Source organism: Salvelinus namaycush, chromosome 27, assembly GCF_016432855.1.
Source record: "Salvelinus namaycush isolate Seneca chromosome 27, SaNama_1.0, whole genome shotgun sequence".
Lineage (NCBI taxonomy): Eukaryota > Metazoa > Chordata > Actinopteri > Salmoniformes > Salmonidae > Salvelinus > Salvelinus namaycush.
Window position 1 is genome coordinate 36,213,355 of NC_052333.1, and position 24,749 is coordinate 36,238,103.

At 43.2% G+C, this 24,749-nt stretch overlaps 1 protein-coding gene across 1 annotated transcript in view; it reads right to left on the reverse strand.

Moving 5' to 3' along the window:
- Nucleotides 1–2,335: 2,335 nt before the first annotated feature.
- LOC120022396 overlaps nucleotides 2,336–24,749 on the reverse strand; it is a 51,067-nt gene continuing 28,653 nt past the window's right edge. The window contains exons 6-7 of the mRNA XM_038966285.1: nucleotides 8,542–8,752; nucleotides 2,336–2,349 (exon numbers count right to left, since the gene is read on the reverse strand). Of these exons, the coding sequence (XP_038822213.1) occupies nucleotides 2,336–2,349; nucleotides 8,542–8,752 (225 nt within the window). The remainder of the gene's footprint in view (nucleotides 2,350–8,541; nucleotides 8,753–24,749) is intronic.

A 24,749-nucleotide genomic window follows, 5' to 3' on the forward strand; every position in this document is an offset into this window, starting at 1 on the left:
TTCTCATTGGTCCAAATTGTTTATACATTGAATCTGAAATAGGGTACTTGTTATTTGGCCATTGGCCCAGTTTTATTGTAAGGAATTCTAATTGGTCAACCACAGGCTAGGGCTGGGTTATAAAACTACATCCTGTCCCTTTGTTCTGGGGAGGGAGAAAATCACGGGAGAGAATCACGGGAGAGAATCACTGAGGACAGGGGAGCATGAACATTTACCATCTACCTCCCCGTATGATTTGATCTCTTTGAATAAACCTATTTTCCTCCCCCTGATTTGCTTTGGGGTCTGTGTTATTGAAGAAAACTCATCAACTGCTAACAGTGTACTTCCTGAATTGACAGGAATTTTAATGGAATTGACCCCAACCCCGGTGGACAGTTTGGCAGGTCCGAGAAGGGAGAAACATCAACCCCTCTTACTCATCTTTCCATTCACCGGACACAAAGGATCAAATCAAATTGTATCGGTCGGGTACACATATTTTGAAGATGCTATTGTGAGTGTAGCGAAATGTTTATGTTCCTAGCACCATCAGTGCAGTAAAACCTAACAATACACGTTCAATTCAAAAGAAATATTAAGAAATATAGAAATATTACAACGACCAAGGTCAGAGTCAGGAATATAAATATATATGGGGGGGGGGGGGGGGGGGTGTTTTTCAGCAGCAGGGACTGGGAGACTAGTCAGGAATGAGGGAAAGATTAACAGAGCAAAGTACAACGAGATCCTTGATGAAAACCTGCTCCAGAGCGCTCAGGACCTCAGACTGGGGTGATGGTTTATCTTCCAACAGGACAACGACCCTAAGCACACAGCCAAGACAACGCAGGAGTGACTTCGGGACAAGTCTCTGAATGTCCTTGAGTGGCCCAGCCAGAGCCCGGACTTGAACCCAATCGAACATCTCTGGAGAGACCTGAAAATAGCTGTGCAGCGACACTCCCCATCCAACCTGACAGAGCCTGAGAGGATAAGCTTTGACTAGAATAAGGTGCATATACATATGAAGTGGGTAAAACAGTATGTAAACATTATTAAAGTGACCAGTGTTCAATCACATATGGCAGTAGTCTCTGAGGTGGAAGGATTGAGTACGGGGTGGTAGCCGGCTAGTAACAGTGTCTAAAGTTCAGGGCCGGGATACTGGGCACAGGCCGGCTAATGGTGACTATTTAACTGTCTGATGGCCTGGATGTAGAAGCAGTTTTTCAGTCTCTCGGTCCCTTTGATGCACCTGTACTGTCTCCGCCTTCTAGATGGCAGCGGGGTGAACAGGCCATGGCTCAGGTGGCTGAAGGCCTACTGTACAGGGCATTGTATAGCCTACCTTCTGATACATTGTGATCAATGATGTTACAAGAGTATAAATAACAAAATACTTGCAATGGCTGAATCTTAATGTACCACTATTGACGTTGACAGCACACTTGTGGTAGAACAGCTTCCCACTATTCTGATGAGGAACAATACAGTAGGTGTAGTTTCCCATTGCACTGCGAGCAGCCCTGAAATAGACCACATCTGTGCAAATCAATATGGAACCACTTAACGCCAGTCAGCTACCCGAGTTGCCCAGACACACGCCCCCTTCCCAACAACCCTGTACCTCACATACCCTGACATACAGAAGTGATTACAATTCACATCATTAGCGCTGTACCAGCCACTCAGGGACATTAGAGGGGGTCTTTACCTTTATATTTCTCCCTGACGTTCTCATACGCCTGAACATAGTTCTGCTCCTCTGCATGGGCTGGCCGGCTGGCTGGATCATACATGGACATGGCCCTGGCTGCCACTGTAGTAGGGTCAGGTCACCCTCTCTCCTCTCTCGTTCCTCTGATCCTTCTCTTTTTCCCCCAACTGTCTGCTGTCCAGTAACTTTTCAGAAGTACAGTGGTATCTGCTGGTCCCCCTTTCCTTCTCTCACGCGCACTCTCTCAGTGGGGCGGCATGTAGCCTAGTGTTTAAGAGTGTTGGCCCAGTAACCAAAAGGGCGCTGGTTCGAATCCCTGAGACGACTAGGCTGAACAAGGCGCTAAAGCCTAATTGCTATGGATAAGAGCGTCTGCTAAACGACTAAAATGTAAAATGTAGGCTATTCCCTTTAAAGCAGTGGATTTGATTCCAGACCACTAGCACCACCACTCCCCTCCCCTCTCTGCTTGAGAAATACCAACACACACACACAACAGGCCCTCCTCTTAAAGGCACAGAGGCAGACACTGAGATCTCCCACACAATCAGAGTCGGTCAAACCCCCCACCCCTCCCATACAGACACTCACACAGCTACCTCAACGAGAAAGAAGTGACTAAGCTACATGGGGCTACACAAGTTCCTCTAACAGAGGGGGAAACAGAGAACACACCAGGGGTATCAGATGGATCACAACTTCCCATCCACACACAGCTTTAACACCCAACACTCTACACCACACCTTCCCAGAACTGGATGACGACAGATTACATATAAAGGCTGATGCCAGAGAGCCACACCGCTTCAGAAGAGGATAGCCCTGATACAACTTGTAGCTGTAGTATACCAGAGATAATGACAATATGCTGTCCATTTCAGAAAAGTCCCCAGAAGGATATTGGATTTAAGAATTTCAGCCGCAACTGAAGCAGCACCATAATACAACGGAGAGATACAAAACATAAACTGCATTTTTCAACAAACGACATGAATGCATGCTACAGCTCAGTTACTAATGATTCACATGACATGCAAAAACAATACATGTTTTGTCTATGTGCGTGAAGAGCTAATGAACTTAAAATCGCCATTTTATTGGCAAATGTTTGTTTCTTTCCCCTTCTCTGTGACTTTTAGCCTGCTGGAAAATCCAATGCAAAGTGCAAACCTGATCTTGACAGTAAACAGAAAGACTCAAGAAATCTGTGCAAGTACATCACAACTAAAAAGAGCCACTGTGGATGCCAAGACATGTTGCATCATCAATGGAACCTTCCTGACAGGAAACTGCGCTTGGGAAGCATGTCAGAGTTCTCTCCGTCAGGAAGAGAGAGCGAAATAGGAGGAAAAGTACTAGAATGACCCTATTACGGGAGGAATTGGAAACATGATGGCACTGTACTGACAGAACATTCTTCTTCTTCAAGGTGCTTGTGTGTGTGTACGTTTGCATTGTGCATTTGCGTGTGTGTGTACGTGTGTGCAACCACGCACGTGTGCATGTGTGTTCTTAAAACGTCATTATAGTGAAGGGTATGTAAACACATATGGATGCAACGGGGATCTGCATCCTGACAGACGTCATTCAGCAGAGTGATTAGGAGAGGAAGCCTTCGCCAAGTTCAAAACTAGTCAACAAGATCAACTGCCCGAAATGTACTAAATTGCAAAAATATTTACCATGTCTGGTATGTGAAAATAGTTCTACAGTATGATTCACTAACCTAGTGCATAGCAAGGTAACTAGTTGAAGGACATGTAGCCTCGCCCAGATAACCAAGGTCATTATGACCTCAGAGGAAGAAGATTCTCCCTTTGTTAGAGTGCCTGCCTTGGGCTCTCGTGACTGACTGTGCTGCCGGGCAGCCAACCCTCCCATGCCTCAGTAACTACATTGGCTAACGAACACAGTAGTTCTACTGTCTTATCTCAAAACATTCAAAGAAGGCAGAGGATCAAAGTAAATATTCAAGATGGACACTGTCCTCGGTGTTCGTCGATTGTGGCCACGTATTCTTTCGGATCTGTTCAGTGACGACACGCTTTTTTTTTTACAGCCTCTGTCATACATCTGGTTGATCTGTCTTTCCTAGAAGGTTGAATGCTTATAGAAAGGAAAAGCTTTACACTCACATAAGTTTCTCAGGTTTTTGCTTGGCTTGGGAATGTTGTTTGTAAGGCTATATATGCTCTAAACAAGGTAGTTGGGGTCCCGGATGCTGATTGGCTCAAAGCCGTTGTACTGTATATCAGATAATATACTATGGGTATGACGCAATATGACTTGTTTTTTGTTCCAATTACATTGTTAACCAGTTTATACATGTAACAGCAATAAGGCAACTCAGAGGTTTGTGGTATATGGCTAATGTACCATGGCTAAGGGCTATATCCAGGCACTATGCCCTGCGTTTTGCCTGAGAACAGCCCCCTGCCGTGGTACAGTATATTGGCCATATACCACATACCCTTGGGCCTTATTGCTCAATTAACTGTAAATCTAGTCTAAAGTAGTAGTACTGCTGAAGTTGCCGTCCTGAAACGTATTTTTAAGATTACAGCCGAGTTAGGTTGGCACAGAGCACGGAAAAACGACCCCAAATCATGCCTATCTGGGTATCAGCGCTTCTTTGAGACCTGAAGCCACTTTGACGCATAACATCTTGAACAGAGATCAAACAAATCATAGTAGAGATACTTTAGCTTTGGCTACTGTCCTCTAGTGGCATCAGTGAGCATTGCATGGGTCAGCAGCCTCTGTAAGCACAGCAGAATCCCCCCTCACTGCACTTATGTACAGTGTGTCTGGGATTCCCTATTATGTCTTTTCCTGCACACAGTGCGGTGGACATTATGACGTCTTGATGGACTAAGACCCAGTGGGCACAGAGAGAAGGGCTACATCCTAAATGACACCCTATTCCCTATAAAGTGCATTTATTTTTTTTACCCCTGGTTAAAATGAGTGCACTATGCAGGGATGCCATTTAGGACATAAAAGGTTTGACTTGTGTGAAACTACTTCACATTGCAGGTTCTGATGTAAGGTTACTTGTTGATACCACTTTCTAGTAGAATCCCTCAGCTACTCATTCACGTGTAGCACAGGGGTGCTTTTAGTAGGGTCGAAATAACTATCTGAAACGTGTGATGAATAATTCATTGGACATCAGAATGTTCAGAGGAGCGAGTCATGGCCTTCAGTAAATCATGTTTTATATGTCAGTACATTAACAGCATGTTGACTCAAGTTTTTAACTCCAAGCTTTCTATGGGAATGTTTGAGAAAAACACCAAAATAAGGATTCTCTCTATCATATACTGTAGTGTACACAAACCTAGGCAATTACCTCTTTGGCAATGCCTCCTCTGAAGGTATAGGGGCAGTCTCCATAATACGCAAGGAGGTGGGCAGATCCAAGCATGCGCTAGCGAGATCCTATTGGCGCATTATAGCATGTATTTGCACATTTCCGTTTGGGAACGCCTACTATGTGAAGTGCACAATACTCAATTCGCCCTTGCACTCCTTCTTAACAACATTTTTTAGAAACTCTGACAAAAGGGTCAAGTCTAAGTTTCATCTAGCGCCATCTTCTCCCACTTCTCACCACTGAACGTCCTCTCCTCACCATAGTTGGGTGGTGAGTAGTTCTAAACGGATGCTTCAGACTTATACATTCTGTGAGATATCGGTCTCCTTCTTCTATCCGTGGCCTAGTACTGACTAAAAATAATTTTCCGACGGAGATTGTCCACTGAGCTAGCTTTTTAGTTCAGGACTAGGCTTAATCTGTGTCTGGGGAAACCACCCCTTAGTGTTAAACTAGTTCTCTCTTCAGCGAAGATTCTGGATGGTGTTTTGGACATGGGATACCATGGTACCACACTAACACCAACATTGCATTCCTCTCATAGGCTTATCATAATGCTTGCAACAGGAAACATCTGTCCAGTGAACCTGTCCTCTGTCACATCACTCCAGAAGGAAGGGTTAGTGTTTAATGTGTCCTTATCATTAATCACTGACTAAGGTCAAACACCACCAGGGGTGTCATTTATGCAGATAAGTCTGCATAGTTGGGAAACGGGTAATAATTGTCTACACTGGCACCATTAAGTCACCTCCCAAAACCTTGTAAATTCCCCCAGGGTCAAATGCCTGGTATTCAAGGCATAACTGGAAAGTGAAGCATTTGAGATATAACAGACTGCCGATGGCTTGCGTAAAAAGGAACTGGTTTAACTAGCCCAAACCATCTACAGTAACTTCTGACATGTAGGGGTCAATTGAAGAGGCCTGCTCCGCTAGGGTCAGAGGTCAGTGAAATGTCTGTGGGAAAGTAGGCTACCACACGACACCCTCAACAAAACATACGCCTACAAAGTGGTTCTGCTAAAAATAACTTGAGAAAGCTATCCACTACCAGTAAATGGAGACTATTCTGCAGTCTTTGCACAACAGCCTTTTGTATACAGTGCTACTACGTGCAAATGAATTTGCCTGTATGGCCGGCAGCTATAAAAGCAGAGGGATAACAAACGGTCCCGTCTCCAGTTGTTGTGAGTTAAGGTTGCTGTGGCCTAGCTTGTCAGACACACAGCTGATGTACGAGACCAGTGCTATTGTGACTGCAAACCTGTGAGTCATATAAGCACCTCCTTTATCTAAACGCAACTTATGTTTGGCAGCATTCTTCACTCATGCTGCCAAACATACCCTCGTAAAACTGACTATGCTACCAATTCTTGACTTCGGCGATGTAATTTACAAAATAGCCTCCAACACTCTACTCAGCAAATTGGATGCAGTCTATCACAGTGCCATCTGTTTTGTCACCAGAGCCCCATATACTACCCACCACTGCGACCTGTATGCTCTAGTTGGCTGGCACTTGCTTCATATTCGTCGCCAAACCCACTGGCTCCAGGTCATCTATAAGTCTTTGCTAGGTAAAGCCCCGCCTTATCTCATCTCACTGGTCACAATAGTAGCACCCGCCTGTAGCACGCGCTCCAGCAGGTATATTTCACTGGTCACCCCCAAAGCCAATTCCTCCTTTGGCCACCTTTCCTTCCAGCTCTCTGCTGCCAATGACTGGAACGAACTGCAAAAATCACTGAAGCTGGAGACATATCTCCCTCACTAACTTTAAGCACCAGCTTTCAGAGCAGCTCAGAGATTACGGCACCTGTACATAGTCCATCTGTAAATAGCTCATCCAACTACCTCATCCCCATTGTCATTTTTTATTTTTTTTATTTTGCTCCTTTGCACCCCAGTATCTCTACTTGCACACTCATCTTCTGCACATCTATCACTCCAGTGTTTAATTGCTAAATTGTAATTATTTTGCCACTATGTCCTATTTATTGCCTACCTCCCTTATCCTACCTCATTTGCACACATTGTATATAGACTTTTTCTATTGTATTAATGACTGTATGTTTGTTTATTCCATGTGTAACTCTGTGCTGTTGTTTGTGTCGCACTGCTTTGCTTTATCTTGGCCAGGTCGCAGTTGTAAATGAGAACTTGTTCTCAACTTGCCTACCTGGTTAAATAAAGGTGAAATATATATTTTTTTAAATGTTTAGATGCCCTGGTCATACCATTTAATTTCAATGAGCATCTGTCTGGGGTCTACTTCTGTATGTACTATGTCATCAATTACTCTTAGCCCACACATTGACATTGGTCAATCGAAACCATATTTCCCTATATCACACAGAATATAAATATTCAACAGCCATATAGATCCTTATCTACGCCATAGCTGTGAAGCATAATTCCCTGACACTCTTCACTGCAGGGAGACCACCATGCTGCACTACTCAATAAGAGCCACAGGGTGTTAGCCAAGAGAGCCTACTTGTAACACCCATCCCTGTACAGGACAGAACTAGCAGCAAGTTATAATTAAACAGACATAACTAAGCAGATTAGAAGAGATAATAGCTTTTAAATAAATGTTTGATACAGTTAGTAAAACGTGGGTCACAGCCAGAGTCAGCCAATTAACTGGCGTCCTTGGAGAAATTGTGGTTAGGTGCCTTGCTTAAGGGCACAACTGCCCAACACTGTAACTAGGCTACCTGCCGCCGTGCAGCTGAGTGAACATAAATAAAAATAAAAAGCTTTCAAAAGAAACCAATTTTATCTCCAAACTGCATCTTCCAACTCTTGTTGTGCTGACCAATGATAATATCCAGTCACAATTCTACTGCAGTCTAATGACTCCAACCCACCCCACTGAATCAAATCAATACGGTTTAGTCCAAAGAGAGAATCTGAGAGTCAGTGCTGACACAGCAACATAAATCACACCACAATATCAGTGGCCAGACACAGACTGTGTCCCAAATGGCACCCCATTTCCTATATAGTGCACTTATTTTGAAGTCACAGTGTCATATAGTAGACTCGAAGTTGGAGCCAAGGAAGGAGAGCCCTGAGATTGACAGAGACAAGCTCTGGCAGCCTTTGGAACTCTAATACACCCTTTGGAATTCAAATGGGAAACTTAGAGTTGTTACCATAATAGCTTAGCTCCTAAAGCCTCATTAGCAATGCAATGGCAATGTCATTACTGAATCACAGGCTGTATAAAACACTTAGAGAACATTGATGAGAGCACCTGTTAAGATGAATGTATCAGTCCTCTGCTCTTGTCCAAAAGTGTGCGATGTGCGGCGTAGTATAGTGTATCTGATTTAATGATCTCTCTGTGTGTGTGTGTGTGTGTGTGTATTTTACCAGGCAGGTCAATTAAGAACACATTATTTCTGACTCAGTCCTCTGTGTGTGCGTCCCACGCTCTTTTAGTCCAAGCTTACCTGCGATACGGAGAACGGCCCTCTCCGCCGAGTCCAGCACATGCACGTCTCCGGAGGTAGACTTGGAGCGTTTGATCTGGTGGTGTTTGGAGAGGTTCCAGGGCATGGTGTCTCCTGGGAACGGAGAGCTGCTCAGCTCACTGGAGCTCTCCTCGGATGCAGCCCGCACCAACGGATACCTCTTAGTATTCTCCTTAAGTTCCTCCATGGCCTGCATGAGCAACAAAGGAATAATGAATGTGTGCGGTAGAGGAATGTGGGAAAACACAAGGGTGTGTTGTGCTGTGGACTCCAAGTTCAACGGAGCACCTTGGTACCTAAAATAGTAAATTCTCCTACTGGGTGATAACATATAGACTAGATGGATTACATGCCTAGTGTATATTAGTACTGGGGGTGGAACACAGAAAATCAGGTTCAAAAACTGTACAGCTAGATAAAACTAAAATATAACCTTGTAGAGATACTCGGACCATTTATACAGTCGACTGTGAGAAAGTGAGCATTCTTAAGCTACACTGTCCGTGGTGATGCACCAAGTCAGCTAGCCTCCTTTTCAGCTGAGTCACCATACAGTACTCAAGCTGCTCTCCACAGGGGCGCTGGCTGCCTCACCAGCCCGGCGCTGATTGGACGAGAGCAGACAGGACCATGGTCCCAAGGGTAACCAGGCATAGAGCGCATCAGGCACGGTTTACACAGTGGCTACGATACCAGTGTAGCCTATCCCTCCACCGGCTAGGATAGCAAAGTGACAGCAACAACACGCTTTAATAAAACCTATGCTACATACAGCATCAACACATAGGCTATACAACATCACAAGACAGCCTGCTGTAGGATAGCTTACTGTATTCCTGTCTAGTAGGAATCTTCAATAATATAGAGCAATGGGCACGTAATGAACATGCAAACAAATCACCAACTTTGGTAAGTAAAGTGATAACACTGATCACTATGTTAAGTAAAGTAATACTGTGAAGGAAAAATGTTACGTTTGTGCTTTTCTAATAACTAATTCAACTGGGTTCATGCAAATGACTGATTGATGCCTGGGAGGAATCCTCACTATAAGCATAAGCAATTTAGCAGGACGCTCAGAACACTGTTTTGAGAACGGAAAGGAATATTTCAGTTTCAAGGTCTCAGCTTGGATAGAAGAAGTCTCGTGAGGTATTGGTCAGTCACATGCATGAACCATAAGTTAATGATGAATTAATGATGAATAATGAATAATGTAAATCATGCACATATAACTTGTCTATGTAAGCAGTATATAAGAGAAAAACGGGACTGCCCCGATGGAGCCCACTTCAGACCGGTACTTGAGGCAGATGAACCTGTAGCCATATTACTTCAACGGTGTTTAACATGAGATACTATTCTAAGCTTTACAGGAATGTGGCTCTGAAAATAAATGGAAACTCCACCTTTGGCATTTTTGTGTTTTCTGTAGGTGTTATAACCACGTATTGCTACCACTGCATCATCAAAGGTATTATCTAAGTGAGTTTCAGAGATTGTCAGAATATAAATGTCATCTGTTACTAGCAGATGACTGATTTTATGAATCTTGTTTCTTAAGCTACATATGTTAACGTGGGCTATTTTTAGTACTTTTCTGGAATGCTTGATAGTTTTCCATTGCTTTACTGGGAAGCTTAGCAGAAGTAGACATGCTCATGTTATTTATGTTAGTGCAGGCTGAGCTGCACACAGTGGACTTCCTCTAGGGCAAACCACCTCAGTGCTAACAGTTTAACTCTGGTTCATAGTCACATGATTACTGCATACAATAGCTGTAGGATCAGCAGAGGCATTCAGGGCAGTAAGAGGGACATAAATTAGGTGACTTACATTGTGTCTTCCAACGCCAATGGGATAATGTACATTTGCTGAATCCTTATGACAACTCATTGACACAATGGTAGGTATTAACTGAGCTGGGCTTCGATCTTTGATAAGTCATTGTCTCAACGCAGCCTTATAATGCTGTGAAAGGATCCAGGAACACAAATGATTTGGGTGGATCCAATCCTCCTTCTAGAACAAGCATCTGCTGTCTGCTGAAATGTTTAATGCCACAATTTAGGGAGGGCACAGGGCCAGATATTCTGGGGCGTTTGTTGGTGTCAAGCAGAGACCCAATCAGTTCTTTAAAATCCATCTTCAGCTGTTCTGAGCTGCCGTTCATAATGTCATTGAATCCAACATGAACTATGATAGACTCAATTTGCTGATGCAGGTTTAAAATGTTTGGGAGCAGTTTATTGATGTCCTGTACTTGTGCTCCTCATGCTACAGGGAGTGAGACATTTCTCGCCATTGAACTGCCCAATACAATGGCCAGAGAAGGGGATGGAGAAATCCGGCCATTCCTACCCCTCACACAATTCCCCCTTACGGGCCCACGAGAAGCAGGATAGCGTAAGCCCGCCGTCCAGACCTCCCACAGCAGGCAGTGCCCCGTCAGATCCAGAGAGCGGGAAAGGAGCCGAACTCGACGACGAAGCCACTGCTGTAGTCAGCGTAGTTGGAGACAGCACAGCCGTCGGTGACACGAGGAATCTCAGCGATGAAGGCGCAGGTAGATCTGGCACCAGTGCAGCAGAGCTATTCCTTATGTCAATCTGCTCCGAACCTCTCCCAGTCACTCCCATCCACTTAGCAGCATGCCGCTGCCTTCGGTTTCCACAACTTGTGACATGGGACCAGCGCTGACTGGAACAAATCTTATTGCTGTTCTCTGTCTACTCCACTACAAGATGGAGGAGAAGCAGATGGAGACGACTTTCTTGGCAGGCAAGTTCCAGGTAGCACAGGCCATTCGGATAGGGACAGATGACCAGGTTGGAGAAACATCCATCAGACATCCAGTCACAGGAGTTGATAACGAGAAAGTTTAATTGCAAGTTCGCTCAGAATTTAAATTTGCTAGCTAAGCATAGCCACCTCATTCTTATAATCCTCAGCTAGGAAACAATTGCCGCATTGGAACTCTGGATTGTCAATATTGTCCCGGACAAGAGCGTAATAAACACAGCTTCTACAGTGCTGGAAACGTTTGTTAGCTATTCCAGGCAAAGCGGGTGCCATTGCAACCTAGCTATCTGGCTAGTTGGTAACAGGTTTTGATGCAAATATTTATGAACAAAATACAATTAAAACAAAATAAAACTTGGGAAACAACAGGTTGAGGCGCAGGAGATGTGACAAGAAATGACACGTGACAGGCGGTGACTACGGCATGTCAAGGGAAAATTAACCCCCAAAAGCACAAAATATGAATGACCCTGTCCAGTCTGTCTGCACTTGTCTATGTAATATAGAGTGTGGTTAGTAACAACAACTACTGAAAGATCCCGCTCTGTGTCCTCACTTATTACTGAGGGTGGACCCTGGTCGAAAGTAGTGCACTATATAGGGGATAGGGTTAAATTTAAAATATTGAACAAGTTGTCCTTTTCAGATAATACCATACTAAATATATTCACGTCACCAAATAATTTATTAAAACACACTGTTTTGCAATGAAGGTCTACAGTAGCCTCAAAAGCACTCTGTAGGATAGCACCATGGTGTAGCCGGAGGACAGCTAGCTTCCGTCCTCCTCTGGATACATTGACTTCAATAGGAGGCTCATGGTTCTCACCCCCTTCCATACACTTACACAGTAATTATGACAACTTCAGGGGGACGTCCCCCAACCTATCAGAGCTCTTGCAGCATGAACTGACATGTTGTCCACCCAATCAAAGGATTGGGGGAATGAATTTAATACTGAAAGCATAAGCTACAGCTAGCTAGCACGGCAGTGCATAAAATGTGGTGAGTAGTTGACTCAAAGAGAGAGAAATACAATAGTTGAACAGTTTTGAACAAATTAGTTTCTTCCAAAATGAATGAGAAGCAAGAGAAAGAGATTTACTTTTTTTAAACTTTCATTTCCACTTACTTAGCTAGCAAATGCAGCTATCTAGTTTAGCCTACTCAAACACCCTGCTTAAAGAGAGGGATGCTATGTTAGCTAGCTGGCTATGACTATCCAACACAACACTGGTACTGTTCCAAGTCAAGGTAAGCTTTTGATTTTACTAATTTATTGCCACCGGTTATAATTTGGCTTGGAAAGGTTTTTTCGCCTGGTCACATATAGCTGAAGTGTTGTGCATTGAAGTCCACAAGTGAAGGGAAAAGGTGAGAGGAGGAGAGCTTATAGATGCGAGAAGGAATACAACGTGGCTGCTATGAAAGTGTTTATGCATGATCAGGGGTGTATTCATTCTGCCGATTCTGTTGAAAAAACATTTCTTAAAGCAAACGGAACGAAACAGGGATAAACATACCTGTATATGTCCAATAGAAACTCTCATTTGCAACTGTTGGTTACACTAATGATTACACCCTAGATCAGCTAGATGCAGGCAAGAGTGTGCAAGGCGGTGTTGAATGTGTCACTGTCTGTCACCTCAAAATTCTCTCTCGACCAGTGTGCACCTGTAACATTTTATTCATAGGCTAGCTTGTAGCAACCTCGATGGGTATAGGGAAAATTAGAGTATCATGTAGTAGCCTTAACCTATCGCTATTACATTGAACTGGGTGAATGGAGTATGAATGACAGTCAACCAATATGCTCCCTCATCTTAAACGGCACTGACCGCCACTGATATGTCAAGTTTGAGAGTCTTGTGCAGCTCCTCGTTCCAGTTGTTTGCGGCCATGAATGACGGCCAAAGGATATGCAGGCTTTGGGAATGACTAGTGTGACATATCTACCTGAGCGCAGGTTGCGATTGGTAGTGGAGATGTTGAGGAGTGAGCTGAGGTAGAGGGGGAACTTGCCTATGAGGGACTTGTAAATAAATTGATAGCAGTAGGTCAGGTGTTGTGTATGTAACAAGGGCCAGTTGACCAGGGTCTAAAGGTCACAGTGATGAGTGTTGAAGTAACAAAGAGGACGGCAGTGTGGTATATGACATCAGGTTTATTGAGGGAGGTTTTGGGGGCAAGCATGTAAACTACATTGCCATAGTCCAGGATTGGCAGGATGGTTATTTTTAGGGTGTGCTTGGCAGCGTAGGTGAAGGATGCTTTGTTGCTGTACAGGAAACCAATTCTGGATTTAACTTTAGACTGAAGGTGGGTGATGTGGGCCGAGTTGTAGTACTCGAGTCCAGGACCGATTTTCATGACTTGTGACTCAGACTCGCCTTTCCGTGACTTGTATTTAAAACTTGGACTGGATAGGCTATGATAAGCAGAATATTAGCAGCACTGGGTGCACAGAGCGGAGAGGGTTCTGTTCTCTAGCAGTGAGAAGGACACGCCACACCGGCACAAACAGCCTACATCAGCTGGTGAGCTGTAGCGACGCTATCGAAGAGTGTGTTTAGGCAGGCCAACAGTGTGCAACTGCAGTCTGTATTTCGGGGCATTCCTGCATGTGGGCATTCCTGCATCTGTTTGTTCTTATATCGTTAACACTTAGCTCTAAGTATAAGCAAGTGCAAGCAAATGAGCTGCGACAAGGTAGGCCTTCGTTCAGCACTTTCAAAATGGACACCGACAGAAATTCAGATAGATGTTAGTTCAGAGAAATTCAGCAAGATGTTGAGGCCTTACCCTTACTCTTCTTTAAGTCACCACACACAGAGAGAGTGAGAGATAGAGAGAGAGGCGCAGTTAGTCTACCATTTGAAGTATTTTATTAGGCCTATGTGGTCCAAAAAGGAAGGAAAACACAATCACGCAGATACACTTTTATAGCCAATATAACGATGCACAGACAGTGCATTGCGCAAAACAAACCCTTGCAATATCAACTGGAATTACATGGGTCTATTACTGATGAAAGAAAAATATTTGAATGGGAAGAGACTGTCACTGGCAAACGTGGTTACAAACCCGACAACACTATATAGTATCCCTACCTGTTGAGAAAAGCACATTGCCTAATTATAATACACAAAGTAAGCAAAACAATCAAATGCATCATTCCAACATTGCCTAAAATGATGAATAAGATACTAATGAGATAGACCTGTATATGCAATATAACAATTGAGATGTACAAACTATGGCATAAGGGAACGATGAGTGTATAAGAGGCAAGCCGTAATTTTGATTAAGACATTAATGAGCGAGCTAAGACGGACGTAGTCGATATTTCTAGAATGGTGCCGGAGGATATGGCTGACGTTTTACAGTTTCCTAACCAACTGTGTTATTTTGTTTGTAACTTTTTTTTTTTTTTTTTTTACTTATTTTGTACATAATGTTGCCACTATCATCTATTATGACCCGAAAAGAGCTTCTGGACATCAGAACAGTGATTATTCACCTCGAACTGGAAGAAGATTTTTTCTTTAACGAGTCCGATGCGAAGGATATGCTGCTTTCTTAAGACCAGGCCCAAATCCCCGTCATCTGCATGAAGACGGAGAAAAAGGGCGGGAAGTCGGGCTGCCTTCTGAGAATTCGTAGGTGAGTGAGTAAACCTACACTGCCATCCGTACTATTGGCCAACGTCATTGGAAAATAAAATGGATGATCTACGATTAGGACTATCCTGCTAACGGGACATTAAAAACTGTAATATCTTATGTTTCACCGAGTCGTGGCTGAACAACGACACAGATAATAAAGAGCTGGCTGGGTTTTCCGTGCATCGGCAGGACAGAGAAGCTACGTCTGGTAAGACGAGGGGCGGGCGTGTGTCTATTTGTCAATAACAGCTGGTGCGTGATGTCTAATATTAAAGAAGAAGTCTCAACGTATTGCTCACCTGAGGTAGAGTACCTCATAATAAGCTGTAGACCACACTATCTACCAAGAGAGTTCTCATCTATATTATTCGCAGCAATCTCTATACCACCACAAACCAATACTGGCACGAAGACCGCACTCAACGAGCTGTATAAGGCCATAAGCAAACAAGATAATGCTCATCTTGAAGCGGCGCACCTACTGGCCGGAGACTTTAATGCAGGCAAACTTAAGAGCATTTTACCTAATTTCACATGTGCAACCATAGGGGGGGAAAAAAACTCTAGACCACCTTTACTTCACACACAGAGATAGACGCATACAAAGCTCTCCCTCACCTTCCATTTGGCAAATATGTCCATAATTCTCTCTTCCTGATTCCTGCTTGAAAAAAAACTAAAGCAGGAAGTACCAGTGAATCGCTCAATACGGAAGTGGTCAGATGATGTGGATGCTACGCTACCGGACTGTTTTGCTAGCACAGACTGGAACATGTTCAGGGATTCATCCAATGGCATTGAGGAGTATACTACCTCAGTCACCGGCTTCATCAATAAGTGCATCGACGACGTCATCCCCACAGTGACCATACATACATATCCCAACCATAAGCCATGGATTACAGGCAACATCCGCACCGAGCTAAAGGCTAGAGCTGCTGCTTTCAATGAGCGGGACACTAATCTGGATGCTTATAAGAAATCCCGCTACGCCCTCAGACAAACCATCAAACAGGCAAAGCATCCATACAGGACTAAGATTGAATCCTACTACACCGGCTCTGACACTCATCGGATGTGGTAGGGCTTAAAATCTATTAGGGACTACAAAGGGAAAACCAGCCGCAAGCTGTCCAGTGACGCGCACCTACCAGACGAGCTAAATGCCTTTTATGCTCGCTTCGAGGCAAGCAACACCGAAGCATGCATGAGAGCACCAGCTGTTCCGCACGACTGTGTGATCACTCTCTCGGTAGCCAATGTGAGCAAGACCTCTCTGGGACAGGGGGCAGTATTTTCACGTCCGGATGAAAAGCGTGCCCAAAGTAAACTGCCTGCTACTCAGGCCCAGAAGCTAGGATATGCATATAATTAGTAGATTTGGATAGAAAACGCTAAAGTTTCTAAAACTGTTAAAATAATATCTGTGAGTATAACAGAACTGAAATGGCAGGCGATAAACCCTGAGGACAAACCATCAACAAAAAAAGAAAATTCAGCATACCACTGATTTCAATGCCTGGCACTTTTATAATAGGGCGAAATCGTCCCCGATTGCAGTTCCTAGGGCTTCCACTAGATGTCAACAGTCTTTAGAAAGAGTTTCAGGCTGGTTTTTGGAAAAATTAGGGAGAAGTTGTAGTATTTCTAAGTGGCTCCCATTTTGGCTGTAGTGTTACCAAGCGCATGGCCAAAAGGACCATTTGTGATGTAACTGGGACATTTTGGAGTGGTAACAGAAGAAGATCTTCAAAGGTAAGGCATATATTATATCGCTATTTCTGACTTTCGTGTCGCAACTCCCTGGTTTAAAATGATTTGCTATGCATTTGTGTGCTGGACGCTGTCCTCAGATAATCGCTTGGTTTGCTTTCGCCGTAAAGCCTTTTTCAAATCTGACACCTTGGCTGGACTAACAACAAGTTAAGGTTTATTTTAATGTATTGCACTTGTGATTTCATGAAAGTTTCATATTTATAGTAATTTAATTTGAATTTGGAGCTCTGCCATTTCACTGGATGTTGGCCAGGTGGGACGCTACCGTCCCACGTATCCATAAGAAGTTAAACAAGTCAACATTCACAAAGCTGTGGGGCCAGATGGACTACCAGGACATGTACTCAAAGCATGCGCTGACCAACTGGCAAGTGTCTTCACTGACATTTTCAACTTCTCCCTGAACAAGTCTGCAATATCTACATGTTTCAAGCAGACCACCATAGTCCCCGTGCCCAAGGAAGCGAAAGTAACCTGCCTAAATGATTACCACCCCGTAGCACTCACGTCGGTAGCCATGAAGTGCTTTGAAAGGCTGGTCATGGCTCACATCAACACCATCATCCCGGAAACCCTAGACCCACTCCAATTTGTATAGGGCCACAACAGATCCACAGATGACGCAATCTCAAATTGCACTCCACACTGCCCTTTCCCACCTGGACAAAAGGAACACCTATGTGAGAATGCTGTTAATTAACTACAGTTCAGTGTTCAACACCATAGTGCCCACAAAGCTCATCACTAAGCTAAGGAACCTGGGACTAAACACCCCCCTCTGTAACTGGATCCTGGACTTCTTGACAGGCCGCGACTGAGTGGCCAAACACGACTCCAACACCATCATTAAGTTTGCTGATGACACAACAGTGGTAGGCCAGATCACCGACAACGATGAGACAGCCTATAGGGAGGAGGTCAGAGAACTGGCAGTGTGGTGCCAGGACAACAACCTCAATGTGACCAAGACAAAGGAGCTGATCGTGGACTACAGGAAAAAGCAGGCCGAACAGGCCAACCATTAACATCGATGGAGCTGTAGAGGAGTGGGTCGAGAGTTTCAAGTTCCTTGGTGTCCACATCACCAACAAACTATCATGTTCCAAACACACCAAGACAGTCGTGAAGATGGCACGACAACACGTTTTCTCCCTCAGGAGACTGAAAAGATTTGGCATGGGTCCCCAGATCCTCAAACAGTTCTACAGTTGCACCATCGAGAGCATCCTGACTGGTTGCGTCACCGCCTGCTATGGCAACTGCTTGGGATCTGACCGTAAGGCGCTACAGAGGGTAGTGCCTATTAGAGGTCGACCGATTATGATTTTTCAACGCCGATACCGATACCGATTATTGGAGGACCAAAAAAAGCTGATACCGATACCGGTTATTGGAGGACCAAAAAAAGCAGATACCGATTAAATTGGCCATTTTTTTTTCTTCTTCTTATTTGTAATAATGACAATTACAACAATACTGAATGAACAGTTATTTTAACTTAATATAATACATCAATAAAATCAATTTAGCCTCAAATAAATTATGAAACATGTTCAATTTGGTTTAAATAATGCAAAAACAAAGTGTTGGAGAAGAAAGTAAAAGTGCATTATGCGCCATGTAAAAAAGCTAACGTTTAAGTTCCTTGCTCAGAACATGAGAACACATGAAAGCTTGTGGTTCCTTTAAACATGAGACTTCAATATTCCAAGATAAGAGGTTTTAGGTTGTAGTTAATATAGTATTTATAGGACTATTTCTCTCTATACCATTTGTATTCCATATACCTTTGACTATTGGATGTTCTTATAGGCACTTCAGTATTGCCAGTGTAACAGTACAGCTTCCGTCCCTCTCCTCGCTCCTACCTGGGCTCGAACAAGGAACACATCGACAACAGCCACCCTTGAAGCAGCGTTACCCATGCAGAGCAAGGGGAACAAGTACTCCAAGTCTCAGAGCGAGTGATGTTTGAAACGCTATTAGCGCGCACCCCGCTAACTAGCTAGCCATTTCACATCGGTTACACCAGCCTAATCTCGGGAGTTGATAGGCTTGAAGTCATAAACAGCGCAATGCTTGAAGCACAGTGAAGAGCTGCTGGCAAAACGCACGAAAGTGCTGTTTGAATGAATGCTTACGAGCTTGCTGCTGCCTACCATCGCTCAGTCAGACTGCTCTATCAAATATCAAATCATAGACTTAATTACATAATAACACACAGAAATACGAGCCTTTGGTCATTAATATGGTCGAATCCGGAAACTATCATTTCGAAAACAAAACATTTATTATTATCGCATATACCCTGACTCTGCGTGCAATGAACGCAAGAGAAGTGACACAATTTCACCTGGTTAATATTTCCTGCTAACCTGGATTTCTTTTAGCTAAATATGCAGGTTTAAAAATATATACTTCTGTGTATTGATTTTAAGAAAGGCATTGATGTTTATGGTTAGGTACACGTTGGAGCAACAACAGTCCTTTTTCCGCGAATGCGCACTGCATCGATTATATGCAATGCAGGACACGCTAGATAAACGAGTAATATCATCAACCATGTGTAGTTAAATAGTGATTATGATTGATTGATTGATTGTTTTTTATAAGATACGTTTAATGCTTGCTAGCAACTTACCTTGGCTTCTCACTGCATTCACGTAACAGGCAGGCTCCTCGTGGAGTGCAATGAGAGGCAGGTGGTTAGAGCGTTGGACTAGTCAACTGTAAGGTTGCAAGATTGAATCCCCGAGCTGACAAGGTAAAAATCTGTCGTTCTGCCCCTGAACAAGGCAGTTAACCCACCGTTCCTAGGCCGCCATTGAAAATAAGAACGTGTTCTTAACTGACTTGCCTAGTTAAATAAAGGTGTAAAAAGAAAAACAAATCGGCGTCCAAAAATACTGATTTCCGATTGTTATGAAAACTTGAAATCGTTCGACCTCTAGTGCGTATGGCCCAGTACGTCACTGGGGCCAAGTTTCTTGCCATCCAGGACCTATACTCGGCGGTGTCAGAGGAAGGCCCAAAAAATTGTCAAAGACTCCAGTCACCCAATTCATAGACTGTTGTCTCTGCTACCGCACGGCAAGTGTACCGGAGAGCCAAGTCTAGGACCAAAAGGCTCCTTAACAGCTTCTACCCCCAAGCCATAAGACTGCTGAACAATTAATCAAATGGCACCTGGACTATTTACATTGACCTCCCCTTTTGTTTTTACACTGCTGCTACTCGCTGTATATGTTAAAATTACCTCGACTAACCCCCGCACATTGACTTGGTACAGTTACCCCCTGTATAAAGCCCCACTATTGTTATTTTATTGTGTTACTTAGTATTTATTTTTTACTTTAGTTTATTTAGTAAATATTTTCTTAAATCTTTCTTGAACTGCATTGTTGGTTAAGGTCTTGTAAGTAAGCATTTCACTGTAAGGTAATACCTGGAGTACCCCTCTCAGGAAGATAATTATTTCCCATTATTCCTAAACTACATAATTTCTATTCAGAGCGGCATTGCCTTCTGCCTGGATAGCACCCAAGCATGTCCAAGGTGAAGGCAACTGTTTGAGTTACTAGGCAACCTGGAGGAGTTTTAAAGGGTATGCTACTCCTGAAAGTTCTCTGGACGTAAAAGAAACAGGGAAAGTCAGTGTTTGCCCATTTGAATAGACTTTGGCAGTACATGAATCACTCTCAGATCATTGGGTGAGGTCAAGGAGTTGTAGAAAGTTGGTGTGGATGTGTCTGTATAGTCTTAGACAACTCCCTTTCCTCCTCTAATTTCCTTTATGCTTTAAATGCCTCAACCTGGTCTCAGAGCAGATGCAACCAGGTCTCAGAGCATTTTGCATTGTCCTGTGTTTAAATCCCGACACCCATTTAGTATGTATCGTTTTGTGGGTGTCCATCACCTATTCCATATGATATGTTACGAATTACAATTTTTAGTATATGTTACGAATTCGCAAAACATATGATATGTATTGAATTCTAGCTAGGTGGCTAACGTTAGCTCACTGGTTAATTTTAGCTAGGCTAGGGGGTTAGGATTAGGGGTTAGGGTTAAGATTAGGGTTAAGTTTGAGTTAGGTTAAAGGGTTAAGGTTAAGGTTAAGTAAAAGTTTAAAAAACAACATTTGGGAACCACGGCCTTCAACGAAAACTCCACCGAAAAACGATATTTTGGTATTTGTTTCATTAGTTCATTGGTGACATAGTCCCAAAATGTTTTGCTTGTCAGCAATCACGTTTTCAAGATATATAACTTTCAAAATACAGAAATCATCCCGTTTGATGTAGTTTGAAACAAATACCAAAAGATAGTTTTTGGGTGGGAGTTTTCCTTCAACACTATAACTGCTAAAGCAGTCATTTTGACTGCTCATTTCTTAATTCATTTTATTACTCTTCCATTTTTAAAGGCATGCCCCCTTCATCCTTGACTTTCCCCGAATAAGTCTATATAACACACTGTCGTTGTTAGAATCATAATATCACAAACAGAACTGCCGTTATAACCAATTTAATTTAAATGACTTTCCCCTTTACGCCTCCTTCTCCCGACAGTAGGGCCTGCGCCGCTCATTATCCTGACATTGGAAGGTGCAGTGGCCAGTTGATAATCACCCCAATCATTTCCTCCAAACTGAACCTAAACTATTCTGAAACTATTTTCACACATATAACAACAGATGAAATAAATGAAGTAGAGTATGATGGGGGAGAAAGGGAGAGAATGGGTGAGTTGATGAGTGAGGGGAAGCGGATAATGCATAATTATGTAATCACCAATTGTGAATGAAGAACAGGGCGGGCAATTCTATTATATTGGTATATTCTAATTATTATCTCAAAATGGTACGTACCCTATTTCAGTCCATCAAATCCAAGCAGTCTTATCAGTCTACTCTGGCCTACTTGTAATACACAGTGAGAGCATGCGTAATTTACAATGGCAAGAAGACCAAGAAGACTGGATGCACATGCTGTGTTAGCACTGCTACAAGATCTGAATGAAAACGACTCAGATGTTGGGGAAGAAATTAATCATGACATCTTTGATTGTTATTATTCTGATTCTGAGCCTCAGCCGGAAGGCTCAGACGAGGCCTAAGCACAAAAAAAGACAGAATGGTAAGCACGGAGCTGATCCCCGCGCCACCACCAAACGGTGAGACAGAAGAAAGGAAGGGACAGCACCATTTTGGAAAAAATATCCACATTGGGAAACAGGTGCGAGTGTCGGAGAATGTGGGGATGAGGCTTGTGGAACCTTACGTTGGCAAGGGGGAAAATGCCACTGTGTGTCACGTGTGCTCTCTCCCCGGCCTCTAGGTCACCAGGCTGCTCGTTATGGTGCACACCTGTGCACCATTCCCATGTCATTGGCAAACACCATGAACAAAGCGAGAGGCACCTGCAAGGCACCTGCACTGCCGTTGTAGTCCACAACGATGCTGAAGAATGACAAGACAACACTCACACTATACCAATGCAAGGCAAGAAAGAACGTTTCTGTCATAAGCACAATGCATCCGACAGTTGCCATAGACAGGGACTCAAAGAGAAAACCGGATACTATTACGCACTACAACCAAACGTATGCCAATATTACATAATGCACATCGCCATATATAGATAAACCTATGCAATGCATTATGCTCTTCTACATAACACATGCTGTTTTTCCTATGGGGAAATAATCCAAAACTGTGTTTGAATACCCATACTAACATACTGTATACTACAGGTATTCCCAAACTGGGGTACGCACAATGCCGTCGGGGGTGCGCCAAATAAAAATGTGATTCACTTTTTTTTTTTTTTTTTTACATGTACATTTTTTTTTCCTTTACATTTTCAAACAGTACATTTACAATTTTCTTGCCTGAGTCACTACCAAAAATAAAATGAAACCATCTAGTGTTCAGCGAAATAACAACACAATGTCAAATACAGGTAGCCTAGTCAAATAATTAACATCCAATTACATTAACCGTTACTCTCTTGTGGGAATTCCACTAACGTTTCAATTGTACCAAATGTAGCTGCTGCTCATGTTGGTATCTGTACTGATGGCACAAAAGCCATGACAGGGAGACATAGTGGAGTGGTAACAGGCGTGCAAGCAGTTGCTCCCGACGCCACTTGGGTACACTGCAGCATCCACCGAGAGGCTCTTGCTGGGAATGCCTGACAGCTTGAAAGACGTTTTGGACACTACAGTGAAAATGGTTAACTTTGTTAAAGCAAGGCCTCTGAACTCTCGTGTATTTTCTGCACTATGCATTTATATGGGCAGCGACCATGTAATGCTTTACAACATACAGAAGTGCGCTGGTTATCAAGGGGCAAAGTATTAACACGTTTTTTTAAATTAAGAGACGAGCTTAAAGTTTTCTTTACTGACCATAATTTTCACTTGTCTGACCGCTTGCATGATGACGAGTTTCTCACACAACTGGCCTATCTGGATGATGTTTTTTCCTCGGCTGAACGATCTGAATCTAGGACTCTCAGCAACTATATCCAATATGTGGGACAAAATTGAGGCTATGATTAAGAAGTTGGAGCTCTTCTCTGTCTGCATTAACAAGGACAACACACAGGTCTTTCCATCATTGTATGATTTTTTTGTGTGCAAATGAACTCAAGCTTACAATTTGTGCCCCGGTCCTATAAGAGCTCTTTGTCAGTTCCCACGAGCCGGGTTGCGACACAAACTCACACTCATTCTTATGTTTAATAAACGTATCGTATAGTGTGTGTGTGGCAGGCTTACAATGATGGCAAAAAACAACATTTGAGAGTGCGCTGACCCTGGTGCTACGCAGCTGGAGGTTGAATGTTTGAAGGGGTAAGGGCCTATAAAAAGTTTGGAACCACTGGTATACTACATACTTAATGAGTATATACTACATACTATTGGTTCATTTGAGAATACTGTAAATGAACGGTATCCTTTCAGTTGAGCGTTCTAGCACCTCGCCCGTCTACCGGAAGTTAATGTTGTTGCTAGCTAGTTAGCATAACAAACTACTAGACATTTTTACGATTTAGGGTGTGTTCTTAAATTCACTCTGGAGTGCCAGGGTGCGCTCGTAAATTCAGAGCGTTGTCAGAGCATTTCGCTCTCGGAGCGCATACTGGATGCTCGGGCCGAGGAGGAGGGTTGATTAGAGCTTTCTGACCTTACAATGGCAGTCAAGCACACAAGCTAACGTTGGCTAGCTTGCTAGCTACTTCCAGACACAAATGAGTGAACATCCCACTCTGACCATTTTACTCGCCCTAGCAGAGCTGGTTGGGCAGTTTTCATGTTATCCAGAGCGTTGGTGACTGTAACTGTGCTGCTGGCAAATTGTTGCTTTTTTGCAGACATTTACTGACACTGGCCATATTCAACCGGTGTTGAGCGTTCGTAAATTCATCAGTTATTTTGCTCTCTGGTACACTCAGACAAGAGTGCTCTGAAACTGGAGTAGAGAGCCAGAGTGAATTTACGAAAGCACCCGAATGTCCATTGAGAATGCACAATGACCATACCATTTAGCTAAGCGAAGAATGACAGGAATAATCAAGTCAATAAACATTGGGTAGTTAGTTAATATACTGGCATGTTTGATGTATTAGTAGCCAACTAACGTTAACGTTAGGTAGCCAGCTAACATACCGGTACATACTGCTGTAATGATATGCTATGTCGTTCGTAATGACAGCGTAGCTAACAAATTGTCAGCCAACATAACGTGTAAGGTAACTTATTTGAAAAGTCATTACTTTTTTTACATTGCTTAAAATGTTCTTAACATTTGTCATAATTAGTTAAAGCAATGAATTTGTATCCGCTCTCATTGTACTTCAGCTGCATATTTTCAGCCATTTTCTTCAAATCTGAAAACAATGTGAAACCATGCCCATTTCCTGAAGAATTGCATTA